The sequence below is a fragment of the Symphodus melops genome, assembly GCF_947650265.1.
Source record: "Symphodus melops genome assembly, chromosome: 3".
NCBI lineage: Eukaryota > Metazoa > Chordata > Actinopteri > Labriformes > Labridae > Symphodus > Symphodus melops.
The window spans coordinates 13258440-13281697 of record NC_136693.1 but is presented as its reverse complement, the minus strand read 5'-3'; the positions used below and the strand labels follow the sequence as shown (position 1 = coordinate 13281697).

General features: G+C 39.3%; 2 protein-coding genes across 3 annotated transcripts; both read right to left on the bottom strand.

The window, feature by feature from the left end:
- Positions 1-6457: 6457 nt before the first annotated feature.
- polr2m (RNA polymerase II subunit M) lies at positions 6458-10852 on the bottom strand. Its single transcript, XM_079338876.1, has 4 exons — positions 10446-10852; positions 8355-8951; positions 8002-8224; positions 6458-7042 (listed from the first exon to the last, which is right to left on the bottom strand). Exons 1-4 carry the CDS (start codon positions 10556-10558, stop codon positions 6899-6901), a joined length of 1077 nt encoding a protein of 358 aa, XP_079195002.1. The 5' UTR covers positions 10559-10852; the 3' UTR covers positions 6458-6898.
- Positions 10853-11895: 1043 nt separating this feature from the next.
- Positions 11896-23258, bottom strand: myzap (myocardial zonula adherens protein). Of its 2 annotated transcripts, none has more exons than XM_079338873.1 (14): positions 22824-23258; positions 21964-22044; positions 18554-18646; positions 17588-17752; positions 17372-17464; positions 17169-17282; positions 16913-17065; positions 16344-16469; positions 16020-16148; positions 15839-15933; positions 15346-15451; positions 14553-14636; positions 14244-14350; positions 11896-14140 (listed from the first exon to the last, which is right to left on the bottom strand). In XM_079338873.1, exons 1-14 carry the CDS (start codon positions 22899-22901, stop codon positions 13414-13416), a joined length of 2151 nt encoding a protein of 716 aa, XP_079194999.1. In that variant the 5' UTR covers positions 22902-23258; the 3' UTR covers positions 11896-13413. The 2 variants fall into 2 exon arrangements, with proteins under 2 accessions (XP_079194999.1, XP_079195000.1); XM_079338874.1 differs by having other exon boundaries at positions 14244-14305.

The window sequence follows — 23258 nt, the reverse complement described above, 5'->3', positions numbered from 1 at the left end:
AGTGACTGCATTTATAACACTGTACCTTTCAATCAAGAATGTTCCTATGTTTACATCTATGCTGCTAAATTGTTGATATGTTCAAAGAAATGAAACTATATTTGTTTCCAATTTTGGTATTTGTTAAATTACAAGGACAGATGTTTGTAGAATAATAATCATTCATACAAAAATCATTGCCAATACCATAAACATTTGCTAGGTCACACAAAGCTGCATTAGATATCTTTTTCACACGTTAAATTATGAGGGTTTTAACTACATGTCCCTGAAGTAGAAATGCCACCACCAGAGGGCAACACTGTCACATTCACTCATCTGACAGCTACTTTAAACAACTCACCAGATCTTTAAACTTATAAATAATGATTGGATGAGGATTTAAACATCAGTTTATTATCTGTGCAATGTTAACTATTCTGTAAAAGAAAATAAAGAAAAAGTGGAGGTTCACAAACCCAACTATCTAACTGGAACAGATAGAGATCTACAGATTATTTGTAGTGTAGTGAGAGTTCAGTCATTCCTGTGTCCATTTCTGTTATCAGTGTTTATACAAAGTTAAAAAACCCAACCTTTTCCTTTTCTTTGCTTCATCCAAAACGAGCTTTTCACTGAAATGTTTCATCTCAGCTGGATTAATTTACACAGCGCAGGAAGTCGTGTAATGAGAGGGTGTAACTGCCTCTTTGTCCTACAGAGAAAACAAAACATTAATAAATAAATCAGAAAAACAGCATGGGCCTCCCACTCCAGCTCATTCTCCCCTGGTTTATCAAACTCTTATCCCAGCATCCTGTGGGGCCGGTGCCGTGCTGCAGAGTCTGCGCTCCAACGTGCTGTACCGCAATCAAAAACACCTGGCCTCATGGCTTGGAATGGTCACAACATTACAGTATATAAACGAGCCAACTACTCCATATAGAGGCCCCATAATTGTTGGACTGGAGAGGATTTCTGTTTTTTCTTTTTGTACTGCATGGTTTAACTATTGTTGTAAGACACAAGAGCCAGGGCCAAACGTATCTGTACAATTCAGACTTTATGAACACAATTATGCAAACAAATAGGAATTATTCCGAAAGCTGAGGCCTACTATGCTGACTCACCAGAGCTGGGAGGCTGTGGGAAAACAAGTGTCCTTCAGCTTTCTGTAGATACACATATCTGTTTCGTACCTGCAATACAAAAAGTAAACGATTTCGCATTGACACTTTTTGTTATATTTTTGAGTGTTTTGTTTCATGACTCTCAAGTAAAATTGATTTGGCAGGAATCCAAGGGCTGAGTTTTCTCTTCTGGTGCTTGTTAGTTGGGATTGTTCTCAAATCAAGGGGCATGATTTCACTCAGGCAGTAATGAAAAACAATATAATGTTGTTGTGATTGGCCCTGGTTTCTGGACAGCTTTGGATTGATGTCACAAACAACTCTGGCCAAGAAATTACCTAGGTCGATTGGTACACTGTTTGATTACCACAACTGATATTTTATTTTCCTGCCCAAGCTATTATTGAACACTAAAATACACAAAGATTATCCACATTATATGGTAGATGTATAACTATAACTACAATATGTAAAGATAATCTTACTTTTAAAAGAATTCAGTTTTAATAAATGCAAGATGAGGGGTGTGAACAAAAAGAAACGTGTATAGTTTAGTTCCTGAGGAGGGAAAGTTGTACAAAAGTGCATTGTTGTTGTTGCATTAATGTGGATACAAGAATAAGAATTTTCCTCCTCATTATGAGCAAGCTGCTGGGCAGGGTCTCTGGTTTCTCCCCCCTGCCGTGCCCTGGCACCCCCACAGCATCCCCACAGAGACGGCTTCCTTGCAGTGATGAGCTTTTGACAGGCCCCAAAACAGCCCGCTTAATGCTGTGCCAGGCCAGACATGGAGCGGCTGGGACGCTGGCAGCTTCTTGGCCCACATCATGCATCACGGGCCTCAACCCATTTTACCCTTAGTTTCCCTACTCTTCTCTCTTTCTCCACCCTTCCTTTTTCGAGAGCCCCAAGATTGTTATGCAAAGCTTTCCAGGCAGAGATGTGGGAGTTCCACAGATGTATCCAGATCATATGTGAGCACATGCTCCCACCGCAGGGAGAGACGACAGTCCAGGCTGGCTGTGCAGGTGGCCTCAGCTGGGACATGAATAACACCTTGACTCCCAGAAACTCACTATCTGGAATCAAACAGTAATTTAAGCTTTTTATCTTTAAACTCTTGACAGCTGTTTATCCTCCACTTTTCCTCACTGACACTGACTCCTGCCTTATCATATACATAAGAATGTGATGGTATATTTGACATCTTTTGCTAATTTTCACAATGAGTATACAGAGTCAAAGTCTAGATGATTGGTCTTACAAAAGTGAAACAAACTTTGTTAAGCTATAACATGAACATTTGACATAAGCACAAGACTCAGGCAGCAGGGACATTAAACAGAGTTACTCTACTGCCCTCCAGTGTTGATCTGTATGTGCTGCCTGCAGACAGTTCCTGTAAACATGCAGTCCATCTGCTGCAAGACGTGACTACACAAGGATAACTCATTACAGCTATACCATGCCTTTTCCATTTGTGGTCACTTTTATGGCTTTTGAACTGTAAACATTGTTCCAAGGAAAAGGAAACACATAACGCTTATGTTGTGACATTCTTACGTCACTGAAACTCTAACAAATGGTTTACAAAGCTTACATTTCAAACTGGTAGTCTGCTAAGAAACCAGGAACAAACTGTGACAAATAATTCAATAGGAGCTTGGACAATTAATGAGCGCTGCAAACTCATTGTAGTCTGTATTAGATTTTATTAGAAGCATGTGTCATTTCTGCAGCAGAGGGAAAGAAACTTTAATCTATTATTTCTCTGTGATTGCACATTAAAACCTGACATTTTAAGTGGATAGAGGTGAAGACTTTTCCAATGATGTGAGAAATTGGGCCACTGACATTTTCACACTCAACAGTTTAACGTGTAAAAACAACAACACACTTTGGATACATCTGCAAGCAGCCACATAGAGAGATTTGACGTCATGTAACTTAAAGTTTTTCTAATGAATGTTGGTATGCGTGGGAAATGGAGAGATGTGAGGGAAAGGGACAACAGAAAACTATTAACCCCGGCATATTTTAGTTTATAGTCAGTGTGTGAGTGGTTTTATGATAAATCACACGAGGCTCAAATATATATGTGAACCTTTTTTTTTGTGTCCAGATGTGGAATGCATAAGTATATTTATTGCAGACCTGGACTTGAAGACAACTGTATTGTATAATTATATGGTATAATAGAGATTTTTTCCCCCAAATGCCTGAAATCCTTCAGACTTTATATCATGCAGTAATTGTTGAGAATTTCAACCATAGAATAATCCAATCTCTACTCTTCCTGGTACAGTTCAGACTACTGTGTAAACAATGTTTGATTGTAATTTATCATTAGTATTAATGAATCAACAGACACACAATCACTGCTCTAAACAGTTATGTAAAAAGCTAAGCCCTGTTTAGTCAATTTAAAAAAGGAACTTTATAGGCATAAAATAACACAATAAATCATTCCCATGACCATGTTTTACGACCGGCACTCAGTTCAGGAGCCATCTGTCAGATTCAGCCAACAGTCAGAGAATATTTTCCTCCCTACATTACTGGTGAGACAGCTGCAGGACTCTCATGAACACTGCAGCCACATATCACGCTTCCTCAGGCAGTTAGCAGCGCTGACACGAGCTATGTGCCAGTTTCCCCTCTCTCACTAACACTGCGAGATAACCGGAGACCCCCGCACAGTCCTGTCAGGAAACTATTTCCTTTATTTGTCTCTGTGTCAAGAGACTCACACATGAATCGAAGACACGCACTGGCAAAGTTTGCACTCTTCTTTTTCCTAACTTGTGTCATTTACAGATTAAACATTTGTTCAACTTTCAAAACAGAAATAAAACAAAAATCTGATGCTGTTCCTTCTTTTAACTTGCAATTTAATCCCTATTTTTTAATATATATTTTAAAGTGGAATATAACTTTATTTATATTACAAATGTGCAGTAACCATTTCGCCAAGATTAAGTTTTCTCAAGTACTGTCCTAATATTATTGTTCTCGTATTATTGTTTCTCTGGGGCTTCTATGTAAATAAAGTTAGTGATCTGAGTACTTCCTCTATCCGCCATTGGTTCTTGAGCAGTAGTAGAGGAAAGAGCTGGTTCTGATCGGGCTGAGGAGATAAACTGAAATGTTATCTACACAAAGCTGCTATGTGCTGCATTATTCCACATCTTCATTTACCCTGAAAAAATATGACAGAAACATAAGAGAATGGAAAAAGCATGAGCTCAGACTATGCAACCTGGCAAGTATAATCCAATCATTCTGCTGAGGGCCTTACTTGGGTTTAACGCCACTCTATACATCATGCTGTATATCTAATTTAAGGCTGAGCTGACTGCTCTTTGAAGATGCAGTTTTGAAATCACATTCTAGTTTTCCCCTCCCAAACAGCAAATTACTCCTACTCCCGCAGGACGCGTGATTTCGGACTCTAAGTTTGAGCAAATCACTTGCAGACTACTTCACGAGGAGCGTATTAATCTGAGGCAAGGGGTCTGGGATTGAAGTTGAAGTATAAACAACCTCATCATCGATGGACAGCGTAGGAAAGCTTCGACTGTAGAGTGTGTGCTTGGTTCCACCTCAACGTCAACATACGCTCAGAGTTAGGTTTGACGCCAGATACCACAGAGAAAAGCAAAAATGTGCCCCATAATTGGTAACAGTCTGTGAATTTATGTAAGCAAGGTAGGCTGTAATTAATACCAGCACAATGAGGATCCTCTGCAAGGCGTGTTCATGGATTTGTTATTGGACGTCACCTCGCCACTCTGGATCCCATCACATTCAGAGTCTAAATACACTCCAATCAGGTGGGGATTTTTCCCCCTCAAACGTCTCCCACCAAAGCCTCTACAACAATTACCAAAGGTTATCAAAGATCATCTATAATCAGACTCTGACCTCCAAGAACCCACCCTCATTTCCACTGAAACGTGCCTTAGCACCTCCTTGCTTCCTCATTAAAAAAACCCAAATCCGGCAGATTAAATTAAGATTGTCTGCGGTCTCCTGCGAGAGTTGGAAGAAGGATGATGGGAAACGCAGGTTGGAGGGATGCTGAATGTAATTGGCCATCTTCTCTTAACGTATATTAGCAAAGTTGAGAAACGGTATTTGCCATGTTGCATTAGCCTGCTGCTGTCCCATCATTGCCTGCCATTCCGAGCAACAACATGCTCCAAATGCAGTCCAGATGTCTCAGCCATCGAGCTTCAATATTTCACAAGCCCCGCATTAATCTTATCAAGTGTGTCACAGATCCCAGCCTGATAACATCTGCAGGGTTTAAGAAAATCCCTGCCTGCATCTGACCGTAGCTTCACTGCGAGCTGAAACTGATATCTGCTTAAGGTTTATTTTGCACATGAATGAACTTAATAAAATGAAAGTCTGACACTAATTAGTTTGTATCTATTTGTCAGTGAAATTTCAACAAAGGCAACCCAGGTGTGGGAAGGTAAGAGTGCTTTACTGAAGCACACATTTGTGTTGCATTATAAGTAATCCATATTTTTGGGCATTTCTTTTGAAGGAAAATACTGCACATTTAACTCAGTAATGCACCTGTGTTTTTATTGTAGAGCAAATGTTAGGCCCATTAAATAAGACAGTGTAATACCAGTACTTGAAGGTTTCACCTATCACACATTTTTGCTTCTCGTTCAAAACTAACAGATGACTGCGAATAGATGAGTCTTAGTCTGATAACTTTTTGAACTCATTTGTGTTTCTGTTGCTAAAACACCTTGAGGCATTCAGTTTGTAACATGGAGTATTTATCCTTTGCATTATACCTTGTGATCAGGGCAACTCCAGCTTGTTCCTTCGATGTACATCTCCACAGTACAACAAAAGAAAAGAGCACACTGGTGAAAGCCATCAGAACGCAGTTTGTTACAGTCAGAGGGACAGACAGCATCGGCTACACAAAGTCTTCTTATGGGTCAACCACAAAAAGACAGGCATTAACTCTACAAATGAAAAAAGAGTGGCCCTTTAAGAGCAACATTAATCCTGTATTGTTCTTTTTCTATATTCTTGCATTTTGTTGTCATCAACAGGCCACTGCATACTTGTGAACAGAAATTCAGAAATATGTTAGAGATCAGTTCTGTTTCCTGAATAAGCTGATGCATCAGCTCACAGCGTCTGTGACGAAGGAAAAACCCCGTTGAACAAACACGACCATTTGGAAAAGCCAATGTATTTATTCAATCCTGTAAGACAGACTTTCATATAACATCTGCCACATCTGTCTGCAGGCTTGTGTCTATTTTCCACACAAAGTTGTAAAAAGTCATTATTGTGTAATAACAGTCTGCTCAAACAGCTGATGAGCTTTAATTGCATATGACGGATTATAAACAAAAAGAAATCCAACATCCAAAGAGCTCAGGTTTAAAAAGCCATAACATTGTCAATTCCAGTTTACTGGTATGAAACACTCCCAAAATATGCTTAAAATGTACCCTTACAAATCCATTTGATATCAGGTGTCATTATAATTTTTGCAGGAGATTTAAGAACTGGCCAAATACAAATTGAACTGAATGAGTTAGCTAGAAGTTTCTCAACCTGCCCTTCAGTTGCCTGAGCTGAGTCTGGGATACAAACGTTGCCTGCACACCGTTAAGACTTTTTCCTCTCTTAAGAATTCTTGTCCTTGGAGTGAAAATCCTGTTTGATGGCTCCTGATTGCAGGGTCCAAAGCCTGTTTCCCTCAGGGCCAAGGTATTTCTGGTTTTCCCAGCTCTGGCCTTCCAGGATCAGTCCTCCTCTGAGGAGAGCTGGGCTGCTTCATCGTGAACCTCTCTGTAGGCAGCCATGGGGCCACCGTCAGGAGTGTAGCTCCCCATAGAGATCTTCAATCCCTCAGACAGTTTCTGGGCGGCTAGCTTGGCCTGCAACTCCTGAAATTAAACAGAATACAGAGAAAAAGTTGACATGAATAGGCTGGTAACAGAAAAACAAGCACATTATCATCAGGCAGCACAGCTATAGATATTAGACTCTTGGTAAAAGAAGTAATAATAAGCTTAACAGGCCCCTGTAAGCCGACAGCAGCTCACTGTTTGACGTTTGGCTCCTAAGTCAACTTTGGATGGGATAGATACTTGAAGCGTGAAACAACTGAACACTGCCCTCTAGAGCTGAAGAAGGGATCTGATGTGAACCATTGTTTTCAAGTTTTTTCAACATGAACTAAGACTATAACAAAATACCAAAATATTAAAACAAATAAAAATACATCTTTGTAAACTGTTACAATGCTAAAGCTGTGTTGAAATGCCTTAAGCTCTGTAAATAACTCCTTAACTTCAATGAGACCAGTGCAGGAGAGGTTAGGCAAAAAAAAAAAAAAAAAAGCACATTTATTCGGTAGAAGAATTGAAGAAGATCCACTTTTGCAGGAAAGATGCATTAGCTGGTTCTGCATGTATGGCACTTTGTTACATATTCTGGCTTTTCAACCATGTACACTGTGAACTTTGTGGGAAATGAAAGAAGATGCAGGGCAGAATCATTCTTTCTCATCATTTCAAATATAGTAGTGTTTCTAAATCAGCCTCTCTGCTTTTGCTATTGGATTCCTTGGACACTTATCTTAATGCTAATGTCTCCTCTCTACCTTAAACCGGACATTCAAAACAATGCAAAGGCGTGTCTCAGCCTGCATGTCCTTCAAATGCTTGTTATTCTCTATGGGTGGACGCAATACATTCAAATTCAATAAGATACCAACCTTGAAGAAAAGGAGCCACACATTTGCATATAGCAGCTTAACAAGTCTACCCCGGTCAGTCTGCTCACAGTTTTTTCGTATACATCAATTATGGGAGAAGTGTGCTGAGGATTTAGCGACGCTAACCTGCTGCTTCTTGGTTTGATCCCTCATGAGTGTGACCGACTCTTCCAGAGACAGGAGCTGTGCCGGACTATAGTGAAAAGGAGGTAGTCTGGCTGCAGTGATGTCATCCAGGTGTTTTCTGTCCCGCTCCCTCCTGTCCTTTGCAGGGAGTGGTGAGGAGTCTGCAGAGGACTGGCTGGGTGAAGAGGATCCAGATGGTGAGACTTCACTTCTGTGGAGCAGTCTTGAAATACAGACGAGAAGGAAAGAACTATGATCACATATGGTGTTTACTTAAATCCACAGACATGAAATAATATTTAACATATTTACAAATGTATATTATATTATTGTATAAAAGACAGCCCTCTTACTGATTGGGTTTGAATGGTTGCTTCCTGGGAGCTGAAGTCTTCTCTTTGTTTTCCAGGAAAGTTACAAAGTGAGGCTTTTTTGGTATCTCCTTAAGTGAGTAATTTTCTCCTGCTGTGCTCTTTATTGGGTCTTTAGACTCACCATTGAAACCAGTACTAGTTTCAGATAGTCTGACCCTTTCCAAGGCCTCCACAAGGTCGCCCTCTTTTGTCTCAGCAGAGTTCAGAGAGGCCCCAGCAACAGCCGTCTCCATGGTTTCCCCAGCAGCCACACTGGAGACAAACTGGTCCTGTTGCTCTTCCAAAGTGTCATTTTCATTCATGCTAACAGAGGCAGGCGAGCTCTCGCTGTCCTGTGTGGAATCACCTGCAGCACGCTCGCTTTGTCTGTTCTCGTTTGAGGGAGCTTGTGAGTTCGGGTGAGCACGCTGTTGCACGGTGAAAGCTTGCTTGTACTTGGACTGTAGCTCTGTGCTGAAAGCAGAAACCAAGCTCCGTCTCCTCTCCTCTTCATCGTGGAGTTGAACGGCAAGGCGCACTTTCTCGACGAATTCTTTAATCTTTTTCCCTTTGTCAGGAAGAGTCTGCAACAACCTCCTGGTAACAACATAAGACCATTACTTCATGCAAGTTTCAAAACGGCCTTCAAAGACAAATGTGATGTCTATCTGCATATTTTGCCATTATTTTATAATTTTTGTCATTTTGTCCCTTCTCTACTTTGGTTTACATTCATATATGTTTCGGATGGAAAATTAAAAAGTATTTAAACATGAACATTATACACTAATACTATCTGAAGTTACACTGCTGTATAATCATTGTCTTGTATTCTGAGCAGTCTGTTCCTTCAATCGCACTAAAATCCGCCTCTAAGGACAAAAACATCTTAACTGTAAAGCATACTGATTGAATCTCCATCAGTTATAAGTTACTCATACGTTTGAATTATTTTGCAACATGGGAACGTAGGATTTGTTTTTTTATAAACATGATAAGGTGATGCACAAACTTTTCTTCCATTAGTTTGGACCAAAAAGGGTTGAACACAAACTTGTTATCGAATCCCATTCATTATCAAATTGCCTCACAAGCTCCCTAAAAATATCTACCAGCCACTACATCATCTTTAAAGTCAGATCTTAGACTCGTTTCAGAACATTGTAAACACTTGGGGGAGAAAAAAAAATTACAATCTGAAATGCAAAAAAAAGTGCATAAATTGGCAGAATGCAGGTCTTAGTTTCATTTCTTGATCTTGCTTGTAGGGTAATAATATGAAGTGTGTTGCGGCCTTGTATTATTTTGTTTTCACAGTATTTTACTGAAAAGTAGGGATTAAATGATTCACTCAACTCACGATACGATACACAATACTGAGTTAATAATACGATTCTCTCTCGTTATTTTAAGGAGGATCTGGAGGTGATTTGAGCATCCCAATTGCGCTGTTGATTAAATGCAGCATCTTGGTGGTTGTGCTGTTTGTGAAGATCTCTGTCTTGTCATATTTGCACTCAGTTTTTCGTCTTTCATTTTCTGTCTCAAGAAGCCAAAATGCTTCCACTGCCATGATAACGCCTCCTGATTACAACCAACCGCCTCCTCTACAGCTGCTGACGCTTCAAGATATTACTGCGATGTATTTCCCAGAGAACCGAATCGAACCTCAACACCTTTGAATTGATTTTTAACTGCCTCACGATTCATTTTTACATCCCTACTGAGAAGAAAAAAGATGATATCTTTAAGGCAGGATCGGTACCCTTGGCACCCTAACAGAAGGGTAACAAAAGAACAGGAAGGTACGGGTCTTTTATTTGTTACCGTTCCACAGGGTACCGAACCGAACTGACCCGGACCTCTCGGTAGGAAGCTTTATATCTGTGCTCTGTTATTTGGAGACGGGTCGACCTAAAAAGTCATCCTGACGCTCTCATTAGCTTTAACACGTTTTACCTCATTTCTTCTTTAACTCAAACTTTAAACTACACAGGGTGTGTGTGTGTTAAACTTAGACTAGTTTGTACCGTTTCTGTCATATGTACACAGGAAAAGGAAAAACACACAATCGAACCCGAGTGGACTCACTTGTTAGAGAGTATGTGTTCCTGTCGCTGGAGCAGCTCTTGGAGGTCTTCTTTGCTCAGGTGTCTCAGGTCTCCCACCTGTCCCTGGCGCCCTCCTGTCCACGACGAGGACATCACTGTTAGCTAGTGACAGCTAGCTACAGCCATTCACAAATGAGCTATCGATTCAATTTAAAACTTTCTCAATGAACTGAAGTCTCAAGATAACCTGCTGAACCTACTCCAGATGATTAATTTTTAACGATCAGAGAACTTAAAGTCCTCTACAGGAGGTAAATTCACGTTTTTATCATAGTTTTTATACACATGTCAACAACATCTCAAAGCTCCTCTTCTTCTTCTGTGGATATCTTAATATTTGAGTTGTCGCTCTACCGCCACCCACTGCACATAAGAGGATAATGCATTTCTTTTATCTAAATCATAGTCGCAAAGGGTGACTACTTGCTGCCCTCTGTAGATCAAAAGTTGTCGTCAGCACCTAATTTAAAGGCGCAAAAGCTTCTAGAAGTTTCCCAAACCTCTTTGTCAACCCATATCTCACTCCTCTCAAAGAATAATAATAATAATAATAATGATAATAATAATAATAATAATAATAATAATAATAATAATGATAATAATAATAATAATAATAATAATAACTTTCACCACTTGTTCTTTCAATCCCACTGAGTTCAAAGTCAGCTTCACTTTTAACTGTGGCTGCTCAGTTAGATGTTATTCTCAGTGAACATTTAAAAAATAGAATAAGAACAGAATATGTTGGTTCTGCACAGTGTGCATGATAGTGTTCATACTGTTTATACAGACTTACATCTTTAAGTTACTGGCATTTCAACTGTTCCTTTCTGAGGCATGTTTTTTAATAGCTGTTTAATTGATGCACATTTCTTTTTCGTACTCGCTCTTGATAACTGTTTTTGATGCATGTTTTTTTTCTACACTTATATTTTTATCTATTTTAATTTTTTTGCACTGTGTGATTTTCTTCTGCTATCCTGCTTTGCTGCTGTAACACTGTAAATTTCTCCGCTCGTAAGATGAATAAAGGATTATCTTATCTTATCTTATATATTGATATATTATAGTGCAATTTTATATAGGCTCTGTCCAACACATAAATGGTCATTGAATGTTTCCTCTTAGCCTACCTATTTTGCAGCATCATCCTTACCTCATCCTATAGATTAACCAAATAATTAATCCTGATTGTAATTCTGTAAATATAATTCTATCATTTTTGCATTCTTCAAGACTTTGGAAGTTTTGGAAATTTTCCCTTTTCAATCTAAATTATCAAATTCCTATCAACAATTTCACAGACACTATATCATGTACTACACACAAAAAAATGAATTAAAGAAAAAAACGTCTAAAATGAAAAATGAATGTTTAAAAAGACAAAAGATTCAGATGTTGTGTTGATGTGTTGAGACAATGAGGACATCTTTATATATGAAGTAAAGTCTTTATTTCCCAATCATACGCTGGCCTCTTGAATGATATGTATTGTCAAGAAAAAGGCACATCTCAAAGCTTTTCAAACAGTTCTGGCAGTGCAGACAACAGCTGGATAATACTCAAGTGCCTGTGGCTCAGGAATGGCAGTCACCTCAATAAGGTCAATATTTTTAAAGTGATTGAACATTTTTTTCAATAGCAAGAGTACTTTATAATATCTATTTCCACAAACCCCTGTTACAAATCTCAAGAGATTCATTCCCACCACCAGTATCCGATAGTGGGCTGTTCACAAAGGCACAACACATGTTAATAAATATTTTGTACATAATGTGACAATAAGAAAATAATATTCCTTCAATTTGTACAGAGCCAGTATAAAATTTATAAGAAAACACATACTATAACCTGAACCTTCATATAAGACTGAATAAGTAGTGTACATTCACTGTAAACAAAACAAATATAATCTGTCAATACATGTTTCACACAATTTTGTTTTGTTTTTATAGAATTTTAAAATTATTTACAACCTAAAGCAATTTATCAATAATAATGCTATGTGCAAACAGGCTGAAACCCAACAAGCAAAGTATACATCATAGTCCGGAATCATATTCTTCATTTTTCAATTGACATGTTAAGACAACTTTGAGTGTTTTAAAAGTGTGAGTGTTAAAGAGATGTAAAATGCGGCTCTCGTAAGGTAATGTAACCACAGTAACTCCTGACTGTTTCTTAGCTGCAGTTTCATAAATATCAAACAGTCTTGACATACTCTTATTAATTTATGTTAAGTTTATTGTAGCTACCTCTACCTTCACATAAATACTGCAAAAACTGGAAAATAAATCCATAGCCCCAGAAAAAGCCTGTTAGCATCTCTCAGGCTCAGTTCAGTTTAACTTTTAGTACAGAAAAGTCCAGGTAGGACTGGGATGAAGTTCTCAGAGTTTCTCAGGATTAACAGAAGTTGATTTAAACCTAACTTTTTTTTTCATGCTTTTTGTTGATGAGTACATTGGTATGTACAATGTCTGTATGAAGCTGATCAGTTGTTGTTTATGCTATAATTATAGTAAAACGACTAAGAACACAGGTAACTGCTTGCTATCAACAGCACCTCTATAGCGCACTTATTTAATTGTTTAATTTATTAAATTCAAGTGTTGCTACTATTGGATTCAGGAAGTCACTGCTCCCTGCCAAGAAATAGTCCCACATTTTCGACCAACCATGAAACCACAGAGTTGCTGTTCTACCCCTTGTGGCTTTTACAGATTAAACAAATTAAATATAGCCTATACATTTGTCAGTTTTAGAGTTCAAGTAGGTATAAAGTTTTCTTTGTAGCATATCAGTTTAGCTTTTTCCACTGTTTACAGTTGTTAAGCTAAGTTAAACTTCTGCTGTAGCTTCTTATTTCAATAAGAGAGGAGAGGTCCTTGATACAGTATCTTGTGCAACTCTGAACAAGAACAAGCATTTCCCAAATAGTCGGAATATTACTCTATTTTGATATTTGCAGTTATTTCCATGAGTTTCATGAATGGTGTGTAAGCCTGAGGTGCCCTTGATCTCGGTCTAGCAGAGGACACGGATGAAATGGATTCCCTTGCACTTGATTGAGTTTCTGTGTTTGTCTCCGCATCCACCTCATCTCGGGATTGGACTGGACTCACAGGAGGCTCAGACTCAGGCTGGCGGGTATAAGGGAATGTCCCACTTGTCAATGAAGGGTTGGACTGCAGAAAGCGACTGTACTCAAGAGGAGTGTACCTCAGTAAACTTGACTCCAGCCTGCTGGGCGGAGGGTTATTAGGCCTGAATGTCCTAGGGTTGAGGGGTGAAGTCAGGTAGACGGATGGATGTTGGATGGGTGGTGATGGGGATGGGAGAAGACTTGGGGTTAAAGGTTGTGTGGGGGGTGTTGCAGATGGAGGTTGAGGTGGTGGTGAGGGTTTGGGTAGAGATGAAGTTTGAGGTGGTGGTGAGGGTTTGGGTAGAGATGAAGTTTGAGGTGGTGGTGAGGGTTTGGGTAGAGATGAAGGTTGAGGTGGTGGTGAGGCTTGATAATGAAATGAAGGATGAGTAGGTGATGAGGGTGGAGATGGTGTTTCAGGAAGCGGTTGAAGTTTCACTGGTGGTGGAGGCTGAGCAAGTGGTTGATGTTTTATGGGATGGAGGTGACTTGATTCACTCTGTTCAACATCAAACCTTTGAGCTTCATCTCTGCAGATGCACATTGAGACACCAAATTGATGAAACACCACTGAAGGAAGCACCAAATATCACTATATGCTACAAAACATATGTCCCCACAACCCCTTCTTACCTGGGGAGCAGGTCGCAGCCTAATCCTATCTCCCTGCTTTCCAAAGCCTCTCTGGGCCTATTCTGTGTGGACATAAAATACTTCAGCTTGTCTTCTAATTCATTATTCTAGGAAAAGAAGAAGATGAAACAACACTGTCAGGTCAGATACATGCAAAGTGATTTGATAGTTGCAGTGACACAAGGAAACAACACAGACATTGTTGAAAGTTTAGGCTATTTAGCACTCAGCAACCCCAGGATCATCATGAAGCATGTAGCCATGCAATAGAAAACCACACCACACAATGAAACACGGTAAGCAACTTACCTCACACTCCACTATTGCGATTCTGTCCAGGAGCTCTGAGATGAACATATCCTTCTGAGCGACCTGAGACCGCAGTGTGCCAACCTTTACAGTAGACAACAATGAATAAAAAAATATATAATATTCATCCAAAGATCTAACTTATGCCCAGTTCATTTTATCTAATTCAGGGATGTTACAGTACGATGTATGTATGTTGTTTTGGCAGGAATTGTGTAATCTGTTAAACATTTTCCTTGAAATATTCTCTCAATAAGGAGGGTTGTTGTACTAATTCAAGAAAAGCTTCAAATTTGATCCTGATTCTTTGTTTTTGTTCTTTAATCGAAACATATTCAATGAAATGTATTAATTGCCAATGGACGGATGAAACACCATCTCTACTCTTCTTATTTTTAATATTATCAAATAACCTAGATTTTCAACAAGTCTTTCTATGCATTAGGGTTGGCAAAAAATAAGTTTACCATCCCGCATGTTATGATGTATGCTGAACATAAGAAGAACTTATCTATAGGAATAAGTGAATTATGAACTCTAAAGGCCATTTTTGATTCCAATAAGGCTTTTTAATCACTAATCCCGTAATCCTTACAATATGTGTATGAATCTTATCCTCTAAGCTTTGAAAATACCACACCCTTTTATCACTCAACATCATATGTAGTTTTATATCCTCTGGATGGTAAAACAAACATCAGCTGATTTTGCCTCTCATCCACACCCAGTAATAGAAACAAAAACAGAACAGAGGGCAAAAAAAGTGTTAAAACAGAAAAAATATACTCCATACCTCTTCAATCATTCCTTTGACTTTTCTCTGCTGGCAGAACACCATGTCGTTTAAGTGTTTGATCCTCTCTTTGAGATTCACAGCTTCAGACTGAAGCTCTTTGGACCTAAACAGGACCAGCATGCGGTTAAACCCAGAAATATGTACCTTCAAGCCTTATACAGAAATATGCAACCAGGTCAGATGCCTTTAGATCATGGACTACAGACTTAAAGATAGGTATTGAAACATAATCATTTGTGGACTAAAATGCAACACTACAAATCTTTAATGTACTCTTACTTTATGTGGTGTCTGAAGTAAGAGTCACTTTTGTCTGTATTGTCCTGAAGTAAAGGGATAATTCGAATGCATAAAAGTTTGATGTAAAGCTTAAAGACCTCATTGTAAGGTACCTGAAGCTTTTTGATTGAACAACTGACAAAAAAAAAAACGGTGCTCATGAAGAAGGGTTGTTAATGTTGAACTACAAAAATGCAAATATTTCTTTAACCTTTTGGCTACATTAGCATCTGTCGTGTCTGTCAGTTCCAACAGGCGTAGACGATGCTCACAGTCCTGCAGCTTCTGGTGGAGTTGACTCTTTTCCTGTAAATTGAATTGTTCATGAAGAGTTTATTATCTGCAAGGAGTGAGGCTGGCTGGACTTTTGTTTGATTAAACTGTGGCCCTACCTTGCCCATACAGTCTAATAGACGGTCCAATTCAATGATCCTCTGGTCCCTCTCTGCAATCTTGGCCTCTGCAATCCTGATGTTCGTCTCTGCTTCCTCTAGCCGCCTGATGTACTCATCAAGTTGTGCCTGGGAAAACAGAAATACGTTTCCGCTTAGATAAAAGACTGCTTTAAAAATTGAATTTCAGATATCATCTCCTTTTTTCCACATCCATTAAAAAAATGTGAGAACTAAAAACATTTGAGAAATGATCCTACATTACTTTGAACAGTTTGTTATACAATGGTGAGACTTCATAAATAAGGAGTAAAGAATGCAGACCTGGAGGTTTTCAATTTCCTCCCTGTGTTTCCGTTGTTCCTCCTGCAGCTTTTCCTCATACTCGCGCTGTAGCTTTGCTGACAGTTCCTGCAGCGCCTGAGTGCTGGCCTCCTGTGAAGACTCCACCTTAACAATGAAGCACAGTACAAACAATTACTTTATTCCACATTTATACCGGATATGCAGATGTAGCTGATATGTTTCTCTGCTATGTTAAAAACAATCTGTTCTTACATCTGCTGGATCAAAAGCACAATGCTTATTTTCCACATTTGTTTATTACTTAAAATGTGAGTACTTTGTTCTCTCTCTTTTCTTTTTTTGCTCATCACACATTTTCTAACCAAAGACGCCTGCTCAGAACAGTCAGGACTACTTTGATTGGCTGATTAGTTCAGTTTAATTTCAATTCTGATATTGAATTAACCCACTGCAAAAAATGTAGAACCTGCAGCATGTCATTGAGGCCTTCTCGACTAATGTTCAAAAACAAAGGCTTCCCTTTTAATGTTTAAAAGCTTCTGTTGCACAAGGATGTGTGTGTGTGTGTGTGCTCAGAGAAGAATTACCTGCAGTCTCAAAGTCTCATTTTCAGCCTGAGCAGCAGCCAGCTCCTTCTCCTTGTCTCTGAGTGCATGTTGTGCTTTCTCATAGGTGCTCCGCAAACTCTTCACCTCGTCCCTTTTGTCCACTCTGCTCTGACAGTTCTCCAGCAGTGATTTCTGCAAAGGAAACTTCTTTTATTTATCAAGGCAGCCTTTTCTGGCATGGCAGGCAGCTGTCATGGAGCTTGTCTTCACAGGTTCATTGACATGGATTTGTTACCTGTAGGTCGATGTTTGCAGATATGAGCGAGCTGTTCATCTGATCAAAGCTCTCCATGGCATTGGTCCGGATCCTAACCTCTGACTCCAGACTTCTCCGACTGGCATTGGCAGCCTGAAGACACACATGTTCAGGCCCAAGTGCCTCAAAAACTGGAATTTAATGATGACGATTTTACTTGTCATGTGTTATATAAACATTACCTTGATTTCCTGTGAAAGCTTCTGCATTGATTGCTGCATTCCTCCAAACTGTCCGTACATCCGCTCTCTCACCTTCTCCAAAGAATCTCTCACCTGTTAAATGAACGTACACATATTACCCTTATAGGATACAGATATTATCTTAATAAAAGAAAGGTATTATTCTCGCAAACAACAATGTGTTGATCTGAGACTCGGCTGCTTGTTTGCACTCACCTCCCGGATGTACTTCATCTCATCCTGAAGGTGATCGACCGTCCACTCCCGTGCCATCACCTCCTGCTTTCTGTCCGAGCCCATCCTCTGCACGATGCCGTACACTTTGGGTCCATTAAGCTGCAGTGAGGTCTCTGCCGCCCCATTGGTCATGTCCCCAAGGTGCTGAGGGAGACAGGATCAACCCCGGTCAGGTTACTGTAGCCACTCTGCAATCAGCTGACTTATGATGGCATTCTGTTCTGTTGTATCTGTGTCCCAACAATGCACACTCTCAGTTGCGTCAAATGTGTCGCTGTGTTGATGCAAATGCCTGCACATGTGCACTTGATCAGGCATTTCCAGCACTGCTGCTGAGCGCTTGAAACAGGAGGCTGGGAACGAATGGCTAAAAAAAAAAAGGTGCAGGGTGTATTGAAGGTGTCATGTTTCTGCAACCCAGTACATGAGCTGCTGTTGTTTCTACCTTTTGTATCTCCAGCAGACAGGCAACCAGGGGGAAAAGATGCACAGCAGCAGAGGAGTAGGCAGCACTTTAGACTATAAAAGAACTAAATAACAAATGACAATAATAGCCATAGGTGCAGATAAATTACACAACTGAAGCAAAGAGATTCAATTTCTATAAATATTTCAGACCTACAGTCAGACAAAATGTGCCTCTCAGCTTTGAGGTACATTTTGTTCGGGCAGAGGGGACTCATTTTAGGGCTCTGTCTTTGATTTTATTTATTTCTAACAATCTGTAGATATATAGATAAAGATGGATACACTGATCACTTGAGACACTTTTTCAGTGGCACCAACAAGCATCTGTTCATGCTGTAAATCAATAGATGTAGTATTAATGACAGGCTGGAGGTGCCTGCACAGAAACATGTTTTTCAGATACAGATTTTCAGGATCGTCAGGTACAAACATTATAACAGTCAAGCCTATATCTCTTGTTGTTGATTTCTCAGTTACCTGCTGAGGTGACTCCCTGCCTGCTGGCCTCTCTCTTTGGATCATCCCATTCTTCTTCTTCCAGGACGCACTGACGTCCTTCTCTTTCTCCGCCTCCAAGAAGGGAAAAAAAATCAACAAACATTCAACATTGCTGTTTTGGAAGATTAAATAAGTGTTAATATTTTGTGTAAACATTCCTCCAAGAAGAGTCCTCATAATTACTGTATTAAAGACTCTGATGCAGTCATGCTCTCAAGTCTGTCAGTGTTCAGGTAACATGTAGAAAAGTCAATGCAACTTCCTTGCATTTTGAGTCTTGCTGAAGACTCAAAATGCAAGGAAACAATCAAGATCTGGTTTCATTATTTTTATTTATATTTATTATACATAACTTTACCCTCTGCTTCTGTTTTATACTAAGGCACAGTGCAGCCATTCATACTGTACATGCAAACACACACATTAAACATACCATACCATACTATACTGCACTATACTATACTAGACACACACACATACTAAACATTCATATTGAGGGAAGGCGGCGTCAGTCCCAGACTCTCTCAGAGATAAGAGTGAGGAGCAACATGAACAAAGACGTCTCTGTTGTCATGTGGACAGAACACAGCCTCACATTTCTCCACTACTTCATCTACAGAGGACGTGCTGTTGAGAAACACTGAAGGTTCTCACTAATAGGCGGATGTGAATTCCAGCAGATGGAAGGAAAGAACAGCCATCTTCAAGTGTAAACAGCACAGCAGCCTCCTCTTTTGAAAGCTTAGTATTACAATGGTGTATGCACTGCTTTTAATTTTACAATGACTTTATTTGAGTACACTGGTAGACAATGTTTACCTGTTACATTACAATGTTTGTGGCTAGAATAACACAATACATAGACATAAGGCAATGCATCCACTCAGACATTATTGGCTGATCTGTAAAACTTCTCTCTTGTTTGCAATAGGAATATGTCATGCTACTGCCAAACATTTTAATGGGCAATGTACATGTTACACATAAGCTGACTGTATATTACTGCATTGTGAAGCACTTAACTGATTGAATTAGCTCCTTATTATAGACACACATTTCAAACTTATCCTTGAAATCACAACACAAAGGCCCTCACTCTTTGGACTAAATAATGCTAACTTTGAAGAGACTTTCAACCATTGTGGAGATGAAATCCAATAATGGGGGTGTAGAAATGTCTATATGTGTGTCAATGTCCTTTGTGTGTGTCATCTAGGTCAAAGTGACTGGTTAGATTGAGTTGATGATGTGTCAGGTTGCAGGGTACACCCTTTCTAATGTCATGGTGAAAAGCACTTTAACCCGCGCTCCTTCAAAAACAAAATATCAATGTTTCTGTCATTTCCTTCCTTCTTGATTACCTTCAGCCAGCCCTTTTCCTATTTTGCGTTTCACTACAAAGGCATAAAAATACAACTTGAACTAAACTACATTTGTTTGCAGGTTGCATCTCAGATCAAAAATGGAACGATTTGAAACAAATTATTAACAATAACAAAATAATTTCAACCCACTGGCCTTCAAGGAAACAGGTGTTCAAATCAATATAATAAAACACAGCCTGTTACATCATACCAACACAACACCATGTAGCTGTTGAACTCGTTGCTAGTATTTGAACAAAATGTTTTGCAACAATTACTGAGCTGCCTTTCCAAGCAATTAGCACCAGTACATGGTTCTTACCGCAATGCTGAATAAATAATTAAACGGTGAAGAAGTGAGTTTTTAACCTTTGAACGTTGATTTTCACCTTGTAGATGTCATAAAGTGGTCTCAAAGTTGTGCAATATATGCAATAGCTATAGCAATCTCACTTAATTTAACCTTGTGTCTTTGGATTCTTTTGGAACTTACAACATTTTTGGGGGTAAATTTCTCACCATATTGATGAAACTTAGATGAGAATGTTGCTTTTTCATATTTCTACAGTAGTGTAACTATGAAGCTATCACCAGCTGTCATGTAACTTAGCTTAGAATTAAAACTGTAAACAATAACTAGCCCAGCTATGGCTAGGGTATCACATTCTGCGTATTAGCATCTCTTTGGCTACTTACATAGACCTACTCATTCTCCCCACCATTAACATGTCACTTCTGCAAGCTTTTTTGGTACAGATTAAAAACAGATCGTTTACCTAATTTCGCCTGGCAGTTTTCATTCCCTGTGCTCGGCTAAGCTTTCTGGCTGGTAGCTTCATATTTTCCAAAAGCACATTAAGCATTTTCTCAAAGGTAATTATTTCAGTAACTTTTCTTAATTGTCACTATTCTACCTTGTGAATCACATTAATTTTTACTGTCGGAAGTTGGCTGCCTGTAAAAACTGTATTTTCTTTTGTTTTAGAGATCCTAATGTGTACACATGAGATCGAGCAGCACAGCTTTAGGAATGCAGAATAAGTGTCCCAACTGAACACACACTAGCGTACACGTCATCATCAAGCACATGTGTTCACTTTTGACACAACTGTCCTCAGTTCCAATGGTCATGATCACACCTTCCAGAAGAGAAACATATTCAGAGATTAGGTGTGCTATCAGTGCAGTGTGACTGGACGAACGCCGTACTGCTTGGCCAAGGTTCATATAAAACAAACCACAAAGTTTCTGTAAGGATTCTGTGCTTTATAGAGAAAAGGGCTAAACAAAATCCTTCTCAGTGCCAACAACAAGCTACACTCAGCTCTTCTTAACGTCTTCATGTCCCAATCTCTGGAACCAAATAACCTGAACACAAACAAAGAGTTACCTACAGCAAACACCCACACAGCCTGCAGCATTTACTTTACCCACAGTCACAAAACACACATGATTAATACAGAGTTCAGTTCTGCACTTCAATAAGCAAATGTCATAACATTACCAGCTCTGTTTTCAGACAGTATTTCAATGTGTGCTTTTTCAGCTCGTAGGTGTCTTATGAATCAGATGTAGGCTATTGTCTCTTCAGTGCAAGTATTTATAATGTGTTCTATTGTATGAAGTACATTTACAATACAGAGTCAGAGTTGAGCATTGAAGTAAATGTGAAACAGCTGTGCGTGCACACACACACACACACACACACACACACACACCCTCCTGTCATGATTGCATAACCGGCCCAGATGAAAAAAACCCATAAATCTCAGTGTCTCTACCATATTGAGGAGGTATGTCTTTTTTGAAGGATGAATTTAACATTGAACGTGTATCATTTAATATCAATATTTGTGAGAGTTATTTGGTGTGTATCATCATATAGGTAGCTATAGTGGTCAATAGAGTAAAGAGGTTTATCGTAATTCTATTCCTTTTCCTATATATGGCTGTCAAATAAGACTTATAGGTAGAAAAAAGCACATTTAATTGTGTGCATTCAAATGAGGTAGATATAAGACTTACTGTGCCTGAGTTTGAGGTTTTTGCCTCCCTGTTTCCATTATCACCGGCGTGTAGAGTTAACCTGAGGCGCCTGGTCCTCCTCTGAGAAAGACAAACAGACAAAAGGCAAATAAATTATGTTCTGCACGCAAATGATTTTGTGCATTATGTCATCATGAGCAAAGTTAGAAGTGCCAAAATGAAAACAGCTCTGAAACTGAAAATTGCAAAGAAAAGTTGACACATGTCACAGACTTCATTGCCAGCAACCATCTCGGGTTTATTTATAGAAAACAGAATTACAAACAAAGTGTATGTAAATGCTTGGAACAGTACACAGACACATCCATTGTAATGTTTACTGCACAGTGACAGCTATGTTTTGGTTGTGAAGGAAACCAAAAAGTTGTACTTTGAGGTTCTTTGAAGATTTTTAAGAAATTAAGAAATAAGTAAAAATAAAATACTGCAGACATTAAACCATATAAAACCACATTACTACACAACTAGAATTTTAAAGAAAGAAGATATAAAGTCATAATGCCTTCTTTCTTCAACAGAAAACAATGGGAATAAGTTTAAAGCTATAGTACAAAGGCCTGTTTTATCAGAGTGCTGTTCAAATAAACATGACAGCCCTGCCTCCTGCACAATCAGCTCTCATTACATGCTCTTGTGAGGGAACACATCCTCTGACAAACAGGAACTTTCACACGATCAGGAGGCAGAAAAAGTAAGCTGGGACTCAAAAACTAGTTTTCTGCATACAGACAAGCAACAAGAAAAGGGAGGAAACAAACATTGGACTGTTTACAATACAAAAAGACAAGAGAGAGAGTAGAAGGGACTTTCAGTGTCTTGATTTGTCAGAGACTTCTTACCTCACTTGAATACTCAGGAGAGTCCTCTGTAGTGGTGGTGGTGGTGGAAACACTTCGTCCCGAGCCGTAGCGATGCATGTCTCCTCTTCTGTCCACTCCTTGCCTGTCTTCCTCTCCCTCTCGACCTCCTCCCACCCTTCCTCTCTCTCTCTCCTTCCTGAGTTCTGTTCAAACTCTCAAAACGACCATCTGCCCCCAGCTTCAGCCAGGAGAAAATAGGGAAATTCCACTCTGTCAAGTCTGCTGCTACTGCTGTTTGGAGTCCACAGGGCCCCTCTGAGACAGATACAATCCAGTGTCACACTCAACAACACAAACACAAATATGTCATTGTCTTAATTCCAGCCAGACTGCTCCTAACTCTACCTGACTGACAGGCTTTCTTCACCCTGACTACCTCTCTCTGTGAGTTCCCATCAGACCTGTCAGTCCACA

Excerpts from the sequence above, each read along its gene's own strand:
- polr2m (XM_079338876.1), bottom strand. The coding sequence starts at position 10,558 with ATGTCCTCGTCGTGGACAGGAGGGCGCCAGGGACAGGTGGGAGACCTG. Across the intron at positions 8,225-8,354 it reads CAACCATTCAAACCCAATCA|ACTGCTCCACAGAAGTGAAG; the intron begins GTAAGAGGGCTG and ends CTGTATTTCAAG. Across the intron at positions 7,043-8,001 it reads ATCAAACCAAGAAGCAGCAG|GAGTTGCAGGCCAAGCTAGC; the intron begins GTTAGCGTCGCT and ends GTTTAATTTCAG.
- myzap (XM_079338873.1), bottom strand. The coding sequence starts at position 22,901 with ATGCATCGCTACGGCTCGGGACGAAGTGTTTCCACCACCACCACCACT. Across the intron at positions 17,283-17,371 it reads AGCTTTCACAGGAAATCAAG|GCTGCCAATGCCAGTCGGAG; the intron begins GTAATGTTTATA and ends GTGTGTCTTCAG. Across the intron at positions 15,934-16,019 it reads TATTAGACTGTATGGGCAAG|GAAAAGAGTCAACTCCACCA; the intron begins GTAGGGCCACAG and ends TTCAATTTACAG.